The sequence below is a fragment of the Cyprinodon variegatus genome, unplaced genomic scaffold (genome assembly GCF_000732505.1).
Source record: "Cyprinodon variegatus isolate N-32 unplaced genomic scaffold, C_variegatus-1.0 Scaffold1053, whole genome shotgun sequence".
NCBI lineage: Eukaryota > Metazoa > Chordata > Actinopteri > Cyprinodontiformes > Cyprinodontidae > Cyprinodon > Cyprinodon variegatus.
The window spans coordinates 116,030-128,268 of NW_015151506.1; the positions used below are offsets into that span (position 1 = coordinate 116,030).

The window sequence follows — 12,239 nt, forward strand, 5'->3', positions numbered from 1 at the left end:
TCTCAGAATTCTGACTTTTTTCTCAGAATTCTGACTTTTTTCTCAGAATTCTGACTTTTTTCTCAGAATTCTGACTTTAATCTCAGAATTCTGACTTTAATCTCAGAATTCTGACTTTTTTCTCAGAATTCTGACTTTTTTCTCAGAATTCTGACTTTTTTCTCAGAATTCTGACTTTAATCTCAGAATTCTGACTTTAATCTCAGAATTCTGACTTTTTTCTCAGAATTCTGACTTTTTTCTCAGAATTCTGACTTTTTTCTCAGAATTCTGACTTTAATCTCAGAATTCTGACTTTAATCTCAGAATTCTGACTTTTTTCTCAGAATTCTGACTTTTTTCTCAGAATTCTGACTTTTTTCTCAGAATTCTGACTTTAATCTCAGAATTCTGACTTTATTCTCAGAATTCTGACTTTATTCTCAGAATTCTGACTTTTTTCCCATGTTAAACTGAAATAAAATTTAAAAATCAGTTTACTTTTTTTTTTCAGTGGCCCTAATCCTCTTCCGTATAAAGGAAACTTTTGCTATCTGGTTATTAATCTATCCATCCATCCATTTGGCCGGGGCATTGCACAGGGTCGCCCCCTAGTGCCGCCACTGCTTGTATCGCCCCTAAAGTACCTTGTTTCTTAAAGTGTATAAATAAACCGTCACAGTTCATGTGAACCACTGACACATGTATAAATTAACTAGGCTGCAATGGTTTAAACAAGGTCAAATACTTAAAAAGATTTAGAAAATGTAGTTTTGCAGTAAGTGAACCAGAACTGATGCCTAGATCTTATTTGTCTGAAATAAGAAGGAATCATCAACGAACGTAGAATTGTTTATGACTGTAACTTTTTTCTTACAGCTGATGATTTTTTTATTTAAAGGGAAAATTTTTGGAAATTATTTAGTTTATTTTAAAGCAAATCAGAAATGTGATTAATTCAAACCTCTTCTCCTGTTTCCTGAAGTTAGCGTCGTGTTTATCTCTGAACATAAACATGACAGAGAATAACATCACAGAAAGTCAAATGGATCCAAAGTGTTTGGTGCTGAAACATCCGCTGCAGTTCCAGTCGCCTCAGGAAGGATGTTTTTACTTTCTGAAACTGTGAACCCCCTTCTTCATGTGACACCAACAACAGCTGCAGGTCCGTCCAGCTCTGTCCTCAGTCCCTCCCCGGCTGTGTCCATTTCTGGAACCCCGGCAGCACCGTATGTACGTGCTATTTAAGGAGGACCAGATAGAGGCGTGAATCATGTATACATGATCCAGATGGGTCACTTTAGTTCTGGTTGACAGGTTAGCTGCTGGTTTTTGCTGAAGTTAATGCGAAATAAACTGCAAAAAATCTAAATCTAGATAAGTCATTCTTTCATAAAATAAGTGCATTTGTTCTTGGATTGAGGAGGTAAAAGAGACATTCTGCCAATGGAACAAGACAATTTACACTTAAAATAAGAAAACATAATTGCATTATCTTATTTCAAGTGCATATTATCTAATTATCTTATTTTAAGAGTAAAATTACTCATTCCGTTTGCAAACTTTCTCATTTATCTACTCAAATTAAGGGTGAATACACTTAATTAAGGAAATTTTTACTTATTTCTAGATCGTTTTTGCAGTGTAACTGGGCTAGTTGGAGAGAAGCGGTTTCAGGTTTAACAGACAGCGACACCATTGATCACATTAACATCAGCTGCAGGAATGGAAAAATTAAAAACCTTAGAGAAAGATTCGCTTTTTGCATCTGAGTCAACAAAACACTAAAAAACATAACAGTTGTTAGATGTAAGAATATTTAAATATACTGTGATCTTCTGTGTTTTTAGGTTTAAAACACAAAACTCATTGAACCCGAGGCCCACATTTCCATGCAGTTTGGTCAGATCTGTTAACTGAATGCTTTTTACGAAAATGCTTGAAGAACAGAAGCACACTGCAAAAAATTGAAATCTAAGTAAGTTTATTTTTCTTTAAAAAACAGCGTTTCTTTCTTGAATTAAGCAGTTAAGTGATACACTTTGCCAATGGAATAAGGCAATTTACATCTAAAATAAGAAAAAACAATTGTGTTGTCTTATTCCAAGTGGATATTATCTAATTATCTTATTTTAAGAGTAAAAATACTCATTTTAATGGCAAATCTTATTATTTACTTGCTTGAATTATGCTAAATACACTAATTTTAAGACATTTTTACTCGTTTCCAGATCTTTTTTGCAGTGCAGTGGCGCAGATTTCCCACTCAACCTCCATTTTAAACATGCAGCTTCATTTTCACCCGTTAAATGCAGCACTTTGTGGCTTACAGTTGCTTTACTTTGGTTTTTTCAATCCAAACTGGAGACGTATGTTTTGTTTGTTTCTGGCTGGGCTGGACTTTTCAGGTGTTTACTTCCCTTCTTCGCTGCTGGGTTGACTGTCTAATCATCTGCAAGAAACATTACTTGCAGACCCCGATATGATCGTATTATTAGATAAGCAGTGGGTTTTTCTGAGGGAAAAGTGTGTTTTGGAGTTTTTTTTTTTTTATGTCTGCAGTTTGAGAATAAAGTCGGGCTTGTTTCCGGAGGAGGAAGGACTCCAGCGTTCATGGACAGAATGAAAAATGGAAATCTAGATAAATAATTTTTTCTTAAAATAAGTGCATTTGTTCTTGGATTAAGGAGATAAGAGAGACATTTTGCCAGTGGAACAAGAAAATTTACATTTAAAATAAGAAAGCACGATTGCATTGTCTTATTTCAAGTGCATTTTATCTAATTATCTTATTTTAAAAGTAAAAATACTCATTCCACTGGAAAACTATCTCACTTACCAGCTCAAATTAAGATTAAATACACTTAATTTAAGAAATTTTTACTTATTTTTAGATCGTTTTTCCAGTGAGGTTGTAGTCGTCCGATTTGGAAAACTCCAGCACTGGAAAAACGATCTAGAAAAAAGTAAAAATGTCTTAATTTAACTGTATTTACCCTTAATTTGAGTAGATAAATGAAATAGTTTGCCAATGGAATCAGCATTTTTACTCTTAAAATAAGATAATTAGATAATATACAGTTAAAATAGAAAAATGCAAGTGTGTTTTCTTATTTTAAGTGTAAATTGTCTTGTTCCGTTGACAAAATGTCTCTTTTACCTCCTCAATCCAAGAAAAAAATGCACCTATTTTAAGAAAAAAAATGACTTATCTAGATGTTGATTATATCCAGTGAGGTCACATCTTTGCTGTTGTAGATGATGTGGTTCTTCTAGTTCCTTTGAGTCAGGCCTTCAGCACAATCTCTGATGCGGTTCGGATTTTCACAGATTGTGATTCTCATAATCAAAACGTAGTAAAGAACTTTGCGAGCCAAGTTAAAATAGAATTGAAAATCCCTTCATTGTCCCAAAATGGGGAAAATCTTGTGTTTACAGCCGCAAAAAGATTATAGAAAAAAATGTCTAATGAAGAGTTAAAAAAGAAACAATAAAATACTGTAAAGTGTTTTAAAAATATAAAACTGTTCACCTGGAGAATAAATAACCAATATACAGCTATCGACATTTTTACAGTAATAGATGTTTGAAAATAGCAGCAACATCAGAGATGTGCAAAATGAGAGCAGCAGGTTATTTAACTGACTAAGGTAGAAACTTTGCAAAATCAGCATGAATGGAACAACTTATTAAGTTGTGAGAAGTCTCAGAACCTGCAGGAGGGATCGGTTATTTGACCTCGCAGGGAAACATTAGGGGATCCTCAGGGGTGAAATATTGTTATGGAGCATAAAGAGCCGCTTAAAGAGCATTTGCACTGGAAAAGTCGAAATCTAGATAAGTCATTTTTTCTTAAAATAAGTACATTTGCTCTCGGATTGAGGAGGTAAATGAGACATTTTGCCAATGGAACAAGACAGTTTACACCTAAAATAAGAAAAAACAATTTTATTGTCTCATTCCAAGTGCATATTATCTAATTATTTTATTTTAAGAGTAAAAATGCTCATTCCATTGGCAAACTATCTCATTTACCTGATGAAAATAAGGATAAATACACTTAATTTAAGACATTTTTTCTTATTTCTAGATTGTTTTTCCAGTGTGACATTGATGATCTTTGATTGGTTCTCATATAACCCCCTGATTTTGCTCCAGATAATATCAAACGGGATCTGCTCTCTTTGAAAAAAAAATTCATTTTGGTTAAAGTGCATCTAAATCCAGAAGAACTGAGATGAAAGTAAACATCTGACAGATGACAGACTTAGACAACTTTTATTGTCATTTTGTACACAGTGTATACCAAACAGCTTTCAGAACATTTCCATTCCCCAAAGTCCAGCAGTGATCAAATGTAAACATAAAAAATGTGGTGCAACAAAACATATTGATACGTATGGTGCAGATATAAGAGCCTTAGGCCTATTTCCTGAACATAAAACAACAGATTTAGTGTCACTTTAATCCTTTTGCATGAATATCATGGACTCCATGACGTAATAAACTCTCTGCCAGTCTGCTCACTGCGCAGATCTGCTTTAATTTGCAGAACTCTGCTCTCCTTCTGGATAAATAATCTTGCCCTGTTGCTGTTTCTGTGACTTGCTGCCATGAGGAGTGGCTGTGAAACACAAACTGGAGCTTGCTTCTTAATTTCTGGCTGGCCTTGCAAAGAAAGCCACCTGCAGCTGTCAGTTACAACCAGAGGCTGACTGACCGCAATAGTCTGCTTGGTTTTATTAAGATGTTGGTTTCAAAGCAGCGTTTGTAGTTTCTATCAAATCAATGTGAAAAAAGTAACCTCACCCCAATGTAAAATCACGAATTAGCTGGGATTATTTACATTTTGTTTGGTTTTTATCAGCCACACCAAGGGGTGGTTACAGAATCAATAAATGAAAACCAAATAAGAATTTGTAAGAAAACAGGAAGTAGGTCAAATAAAAAAAAGCCACATCCCAGTCTGATCTAAACGAAATCCAAATATTAACGTCTGTCAGCCTGGGGATTAATTTCTAAGACTTTATTCCCTCAGAGAACAACAGTTAGAACCATCATCAAAATTTAAAGTCAGACTAACATTTAATGTTCCTCTGGATTAGTCGTGGATCTGGTCTTGAATTTCTCCCATTTCTGCCCAATTTCTCTTTCTTAGTGTTTAATCATGAACTTTGACCTTAAATGAGGCATTGAAACCTGCAGAGCTTTAGATCAGGGGTTCCTAAAACGGGGGTTGGGACCCCCAGATACCAATTGGGGCCACTGGGAAAAATCGAAATCTAAATAAGTCATTTTTTCTTAAAATAAGTGCATTTGTTCTTGGATTAAGGAGGTAAAAGAGACATTTTGGCAATGGAACAGGACAATTTAAGCTTAAAATAAAAAAAAACACATCCGCATTGTCTAATTTCAAGTGTATATTATCTAATTATCTTATTTTAAGACTAAAAATACCAATTCTATTGGCAAACTATCTTATTTACCTACTCAAATTAAGGGTAAATACACTTAATTTAAGAAATTTTTATTCATTTCTAGATCGTTTTTCTAGTGATGAGATGAGTTTAACCAATAAGATACAGTTGTCTTCCAATAAAGAAAGAAAAAAGAGCTTCCAGTAAAATAAATGGACATAATTAATAATAAAAATGATAAAAACTTATAATCATTAAATAAATTCTGAATATCAGACTTCTTTACTTGTTGACAGGTATATTGGTTCACTGTTCATGAGTAAGGCACTTTATCATCTAAGACATCTAAGACTTTTTTTATTTATTTTTTCTTTAAACAAAATTCACAATGTATATTTTATTTTTTCTAAATTATTATTTGTTCACTTGGAAAGGTTTGTTTAACTAATGAGTGTCATGGTGGGTTGGAGGTTTGGCAGGACCCAAATGTAGAGACTGAAGCTGAAGTGGTTTCTTGAAGATTTAATAACAAAAAAGGGCAACAGAAGCAAAATCCAAAAACTTAAATCCCAAAAACTGAGAACCAGGAATACTCACAACAAGGGGGTAAAGAAATGATGACAAACCAGCAACAGTGACCGAGCACGAGGTGAATATATTGGAAAGAGAAACAAATACCAGGCTAATTAGCCGATTGGGAGCAGGTGTGAACAGAGGAGTCTAGAAGGGGAAAAGGAGACGGAAATAAGAGGGAAAACAAGAAATACCTAAGAACTCAAATACATCCAGAAAACAACGCAAAATATTAAAGAAAAAAAAAGAAAGACATGGATTAAAGTGAAACTGGAAACTCAAAAAGAAAACTTAAACTGAACCAAAACCATGACAATGAGTGTCGCTGTCATATCTTCCTTGATCTCTTAGGTGTGGTGTCCTGCTTCGAAGTGAAACCATCAAAGGAATCTGGAACAGTTTGATCCAAAGCTCGGTAACTGAAGGAGAAAAAAAAAATCATCCAAAGTCGAACGATGGCGCCTAAGAAGAAGGCCCTCCGTCAGAAGAAACTTGCAGCCGACTCCACCGAAAACATGGAGACCAGCTCGCTTCCTGTGAAGGTGGAGAGCCGAGGAGACGGCGTGGTGGTGGTGGAGACGGGGGTGAAGAAGATCGAGCAGATCGCAGCGCTGGACATCGCTAAGCTCAACAGCCTTAACCTGCCTCTGCCACCGCCTGTCATCAAACCAGGGGAGCGCGGCCTCGGCCTGGGCAGCGAGCTGACACGGCCTCTGCACGGCAACGCTCTGCTGGAGGAGCTGAGCAAGATGCGACAGGAGAAGTTAGTCCTCAAGCTCAGAATCACATATCAGTTTGCTGATATGTGATGTTATATTCAAACGATTGGTTGGTCATTTGTTTCTTTTCTTCACTTTGCTCAGATTTCTGACTGATCTGGAGTTGGCCTGCAAGACAAAAGCCTTCGATGTCCACAAACTGGTCATCTCCTCCGTCAGTCAGTACTTCCGAGAGATCCTGGCCAAAGACCCTGGAATGAAGCGCCTGGAGCTCCCCTCTTTGTCCCCGCTGGGTTGGTTCTTTTATATTAACTTCTACTAATAAATCAAAGCATGAAATATATTCAAAGTTAATCAGGAGTTTTTGTGTGACTGTTTTCAGAATCTTTCTTAAGGGGGGAATCTGTTTTCCTTTTCCTGTCTCCAGGTCTTGCCAATGTAATCACCTTCGCCTACATGGGGCGTGTCCACATGTCCCTCTACACCATCGGATGCACCGTCTCTGCTGCCGCCACTCTGCAGATCCCACAGCTCCTCAAGATGTGCATGGACTTCCTGCTAGCCGAGCTGAACGTGCAGACATGCGTCTACATCTGGAACATCGGCACGGCCTACGGCCTGCCGCCTGTCTGCGACGCCGCCCGCCGTTTCATCCTGGAAAACTTTGTGCAGTTCGCCGAGACGCCGCTGTTCACGCAGCTGACCTTGGAGCAGATCTCCGCCTTCCTGCGCGACGACTCGCTGGTGCTCCCGTCAGAGGTCAAGGCTTTCCAGGTCAGAGGTCAAACTCTGGATGCTGTAGTAGTCACAGCTGGTTTCAATCAATGGGACATTATATTCCCCTCTCATTTTCCTTGTAAGAGAACTCTCCCAGTAGTTAACCATCTAGGTTCCTTCCTTCTATTTACAGCAAAGTCCAAAAACAGACAGAGCAGCTGCTAGCAAGCCGGCCCAGACCCACATTTCAAGGACAGACACCACATGTTCACTTTGACCTGAAATCTCTAAGCATAACTCACACTGTAAGCTTTTTTTATTAATATACATGCTCAGAAATAAAATAGACTCTCAGCAGGGAGGTTAGTATTTATAAACTGAGCTAAACATAAGTCTGTCAGTGCCCTTGCAGCTGCGCTGATCTGTAAATATCATTATACCAACATCTCACAAATAATTTTTACAAAAATAACTATTTTGGTCTGATTGTATTAATAGTTTTGCTGATGGATGGTTATCATATCTCTAGGTACTGAGACCCCTGACTTTAAATAATTGATTGGATTGGTCAGGTTCAATGTAGGACAAATAGCTTACTATCATCAGCATAACATGTACATTTATATCATGCTCTCAAGTAGATTCACCAAGAAAAGGTTTATAGATTGGGAAGGGACTCAAGCACTCATCCCTGTGGTACACCATAAGTAATTGTGAGGCTCAAGAAATATTTATTATTGAAATAGGAAAGGTTTTAAATAAATAAGATTAAACCCTGTTGATCTATATAACAAATTCAAATCTGTGATTAAATAATTTGATTAAATGCATAAAATGCACCTCGGAGATGTAACAGGACAGTAGAGACACAAGTCTACCCTATAAGCCAATTAGGGACTTTTCTCTCTGATGTTGACCAAAACCAAACTGAAACGCTTTAAATTGACTCCCGCAGCTTGCCAACAAATGGCTGGACTTCGACGCCTCCCGTCAGGCTCATGCTGTGGAGCTTCTGTCCCACGTGCGCTTTGAGACAATCCCAGCCAGCGAGCTGGTGAGCCAGATCCAGCCTGTGACCCGAATGATGCTGGACCCCCAGTGTCACCGCCTGCTGGTGGACGCCATGAACTACCATCTGCTGCCCCACCAGCAAAACAGCCTGCAGTCCCGACGCTCTCAGGTCCGAGGAGCCCAGCAGACTCTGCTTACCATCGGAGGACGTCCATCGCTCACCGAAAGAGCTCTGAGCCGTGAGGTCAGTGACATCACCACAACAGATGTTGCTGACATGACAGCTGATTTTACTTTTTTGTTATTGTGAAGGACTTAAGCCAACTCTCCTTTAAGTATTTTACTTTGAATTGGAATAAAAGGTTCTTTATTTACGGCAATAAATAAGTTATTGGTGACCTTTGACTTTGTCATTTAGGTCCTGTGGAGGGATGCCCGTGAAGGAGGAGCCACCTGGCGCCACCTCACCCAGCTTCCAGCCAAGAGCTTTAACCAGTGCGTGGCTGTTATGGACGGGTTCCTGTACGTGGTCGGAGGAGAGGACCAGAACGATGCCCGTAATCAGGCCAAACATGCCGTCAGCACGCTTAGCAGGTAGCTATTCTCAACCTAGTCTCTCAATAGGTTATACTAATCTAATTTTCATTAAGGTAGGGTGAAATGTTTGGAAATTATTTTGATACTATAGTACAATTACCTTAACCTGACTCCATCAGATGGATTTGCTCCACATATCCATCTGGAAACCTTCAATTGAAGTAATTTTGGGAAGGGGCGAAAATACTGGTTAGCTGATTGGCCTATGTTGGTGATAGACGGGCCAAATAAACCAATCAGATCAACGAAGCATATGACATACTAACAGACCGACGACGAAAACACAACCACAAGCCAGGCTACTCTTGCCGAAACCAGTCGGGAGAAGAGCAAAAACATCTTTTCCTCTAAGAAAAGCCTCCAGAGCAGTGTTTTACTCTTCTTTCAGTGAAGAAATACTCTGTAATTCCGATAAAACTTGCTGGATAGCCACGCTAACGCTAGTTTCATCGGCTGAAGCCGCCATGTTCTTTAGACTGAACTGTCGCGCTTCTCGTTGCGTCACACCTCAACCCGCCTCAAAGCCAACGCTGATTGGACGTTCGTTTGGTGAACGGCTCCAAATTTTCTTTAACGGAGAGTCTCCAGACTGATTAGCGAGTGAAACCTTGAAAGCTCGCGAGATTAGGATGGTCTCATGAGGCTACAATTACCTTGGAATGCTTTAGATTGTCAGACTGTATGCTCTTTGCAAAGAGATGTTCCAATAACACTAATGGCCTTAAGGCATATCTTAAAGTTACGCACTTATTCTCAAAGACTTCCCCTCGTAACATTAGTGAAAGATTAGGTCAAGAAGCTCTGTTTGGCTGTAAAATAACCTCATACACAGCAAGTTATGGCAAGGCAAGTTTATTTACATAGAACATTGAGGTGGAAAGACAATTCAAAGTGTTTCCATTGGGTCATCAAAACCCAGAATAGTCAGGTCTTGGTCTCTGGAAAGACTTATCTTGATTTATGTCTGGGATTGACAGTTTCCAGTAAAACAGTACTTGCCCGATTGCATTGTGCCAAGTCTGGTAGAGGAGGTATTATGGTCTGGGGTAGTTTTTGGGGTTTCAGATAAGGGTTACTGCCTTACAGAGGAAATCTAAGGGTTTCTTTTGGTTTTCTACCTCCAGATACGACCCTCGCTTCAACACCTGGCTGCACCTTGCCAGCATGCGTCAGCGCCGCACTCACTTCTCCCTGTCAGCCAGTGGTGGCCGCCTGTTTGCCATTGGCGGCCGCAACGTTGAGGGTCTGCTGGCTACCACAGAGAGCTACCTGCCAGCCTCCAACACTTGGCAGATGAAAGCTCCCATGGAGGTGCCCCGCTGTTGCCACTCAAGTGCCACCCTGCCCTCTGGAGACATCCTGGTTACCGGAGGCTATATCAGCTGTGCCTACTCCCGCTCAGTGGCCTGCTACAACTTGGAGAGTGACACCTGGACGGAGCAGGCTCCAATGGATATGCCACGTGGCTGGCACTGCTCGGCCACCCTTGGAGGGAAGGTCTATGTAGTGGGTGGGAGCCAGCTGGGGCCCGCAGGAGAGCGGGTGGATGTCCTCTCAGTGGAGGTGTTCTCCCCGGAGAGTGGGACTTGGGGAAAGGTCGCCCCCCTCCCACTCGGCGTGAGCACCGCCGGTCTCTCACCGCTGGCCGACAAGCTGTACCTGCTAGGCGGCTGGAATGAGGCGGAGAAGCGCTACAAGGCGGCTGTGCAGAAGTATGATCCAGCCACTGACAGCTGGTCAAAGGCGGAAGACCTCCCAGAGCCCACCGTGGGAGTATCCTGCTGCAGCCTGACCCTCCCACCTCGTCACGCACCTCGCCGGCAGCAGCACCGCAACACACCAGGCCAAGAAGACCCGCAGCAGAAGAACCAGAGCCGGGAGAGCATTGCAGCGCCCTCAAAAGCATAGTGCAACCCAGGAGGAGGAGGGACCTGGAAGTCAACCATGATCATGTCCAAGGACTTTTCTGTCTGCAGTGATGTTAAACCTGAAAATTAGTTTTTATAAAACCAGAAAAAAACTAGTCGTGCAATAAGAACAGAACATGTCTCTGAATAACTAGGTATTTAACTAAAAGCACACTGAGGTTGCCTAGGTATTAAAGACACCTATTGGCCAAACAGAATCAAATAGAAACAACTTTTTTTCAATTTTTGTCTGAGGTTTTTGTAAATTTACTCCTAAGGACTTGATTTTGTATTGAATAAACTCAAAACAGTTTGCAAGCAGGCAGCTGTAAATAAGCTGAAGAGAAGTTTGTTAAAATGTAATTCTGCTTCCTGGTCTGGAAACTAGGTTATCAGTGCGTTGGAGGAGACATCCATGCAAGGGGAGATGGATCATCTTTCCAAATCAGACCAGATATTCCCCAATAATGTAAAAACTAAAAGTTATTTTTAGGAGGTTAACCAGATAAATGGTGACTTAAAGCTGAAGATCATCTGGTCAACTCAGGGAAGGGAAAAGAGGAAGCTCCAAAGAATGATTATGATTAAAGTCGAGCCACAAAAAAGCTAATTTATCTGTGCTGATTAGCAGAAATGGAAAGGAAGCTGCATGGTCCCAGGTGGAGGTGAATTTAGAGAGAAAGCAGGATGGGAAAAAGAAGAGAGGAGCAGGTGGAGGAATGATGGAGGCTGGAACAGATTACTGTGAATCTGGAAACCTGAGCAAGAAAAAAACTGGCTAATAGTTTTATTTTATGTCATTAAATGCTGAACATTTAACAGAAATATGAAAAAATGTAAATTCTGATCATCTAATCTAAGAAATCTTAAGCATTGTTCAGGTTTTTGCTGCAACTATAGCTGAAACAGCAAGACTCCAGCTCTTCACTCTGTGGAGTCTAGGCTAGTGTAATTTATTTGAATAAATCTGTTTGTCTCAGCTTTGGATGGTTTTTGTGGAGTTTCACTGAATAAAGATAATCTAGTCCAAACTTGTTGGTTCACCTGTCTTCTGTATGAATTTAGTTTTCCAGAAACACCTTCAGAATCAGAATCAGGTTTTGAATACACTGCAAAGATGGAAATATAAAGAGTCGTTCATCGAAATAAGAGTGTTTTCCTTTGTGCAAGTAAGTATGACAGTTTTCCAATAGATAAGATGACTGATTGTTAAAATAACAGTATTAACAAAACAAATGAAACATCTTTTTGAAAGGGCATAATATCCAGTTATCTTATTTTAAAGGAAAAGTCCGCTCACATTCAGAATTCAAACTTCT

At 39.7% G+C, this 12,239-nt stretch overlaps 1 protein-coding gene across 1 annotated transcript in view; it reads left to right on the forward strand.

Annotated features, from left to right (window-relative positions):
* LOC107101103 (kelch-like protein 31) overlaps positions 1 to 11,948 on the forward strand; it is a 23,018-nt gene extending 11,070 nt beyond the window's left edge. The window contains exons 2-7 of the mRNA XM_015399867.1: positions 6,321 to 6,732; positions 6,833 to 6,981; positions 7,116 to 7,462; positions 8,361 to 8,660; positions 8,835 to 9,010; positions 10,138 to 11,948. Of these exons, the coding sequence (XP_015255353.1) occupies positions 6,425 to 6,732; positions 6,833 to 6,981; positions 7,116 to 7,462; positions 8,361 to 8,660; positions 8,835 to 9,010; positions 10,138 to 10,921 (2,064 nt within the window). The 5' untranslated portion in view covers positions 6,321 to 6,424 and the 3' untranslated portion in view covers positions 10,922 to 11,948. The remainder of the gene's footprint in view (positions 1 to 6,320; positions 6,733 to 6,832; positions 6,982 to 7,115; positions 7,463 to 8,360; positions 8,661 to 8,834; positions 9,011 to 10,137) is intronic.
* The last annotated feature ends 291 nt before the right edge of the window (positions 11,949 to 12,239 follow it).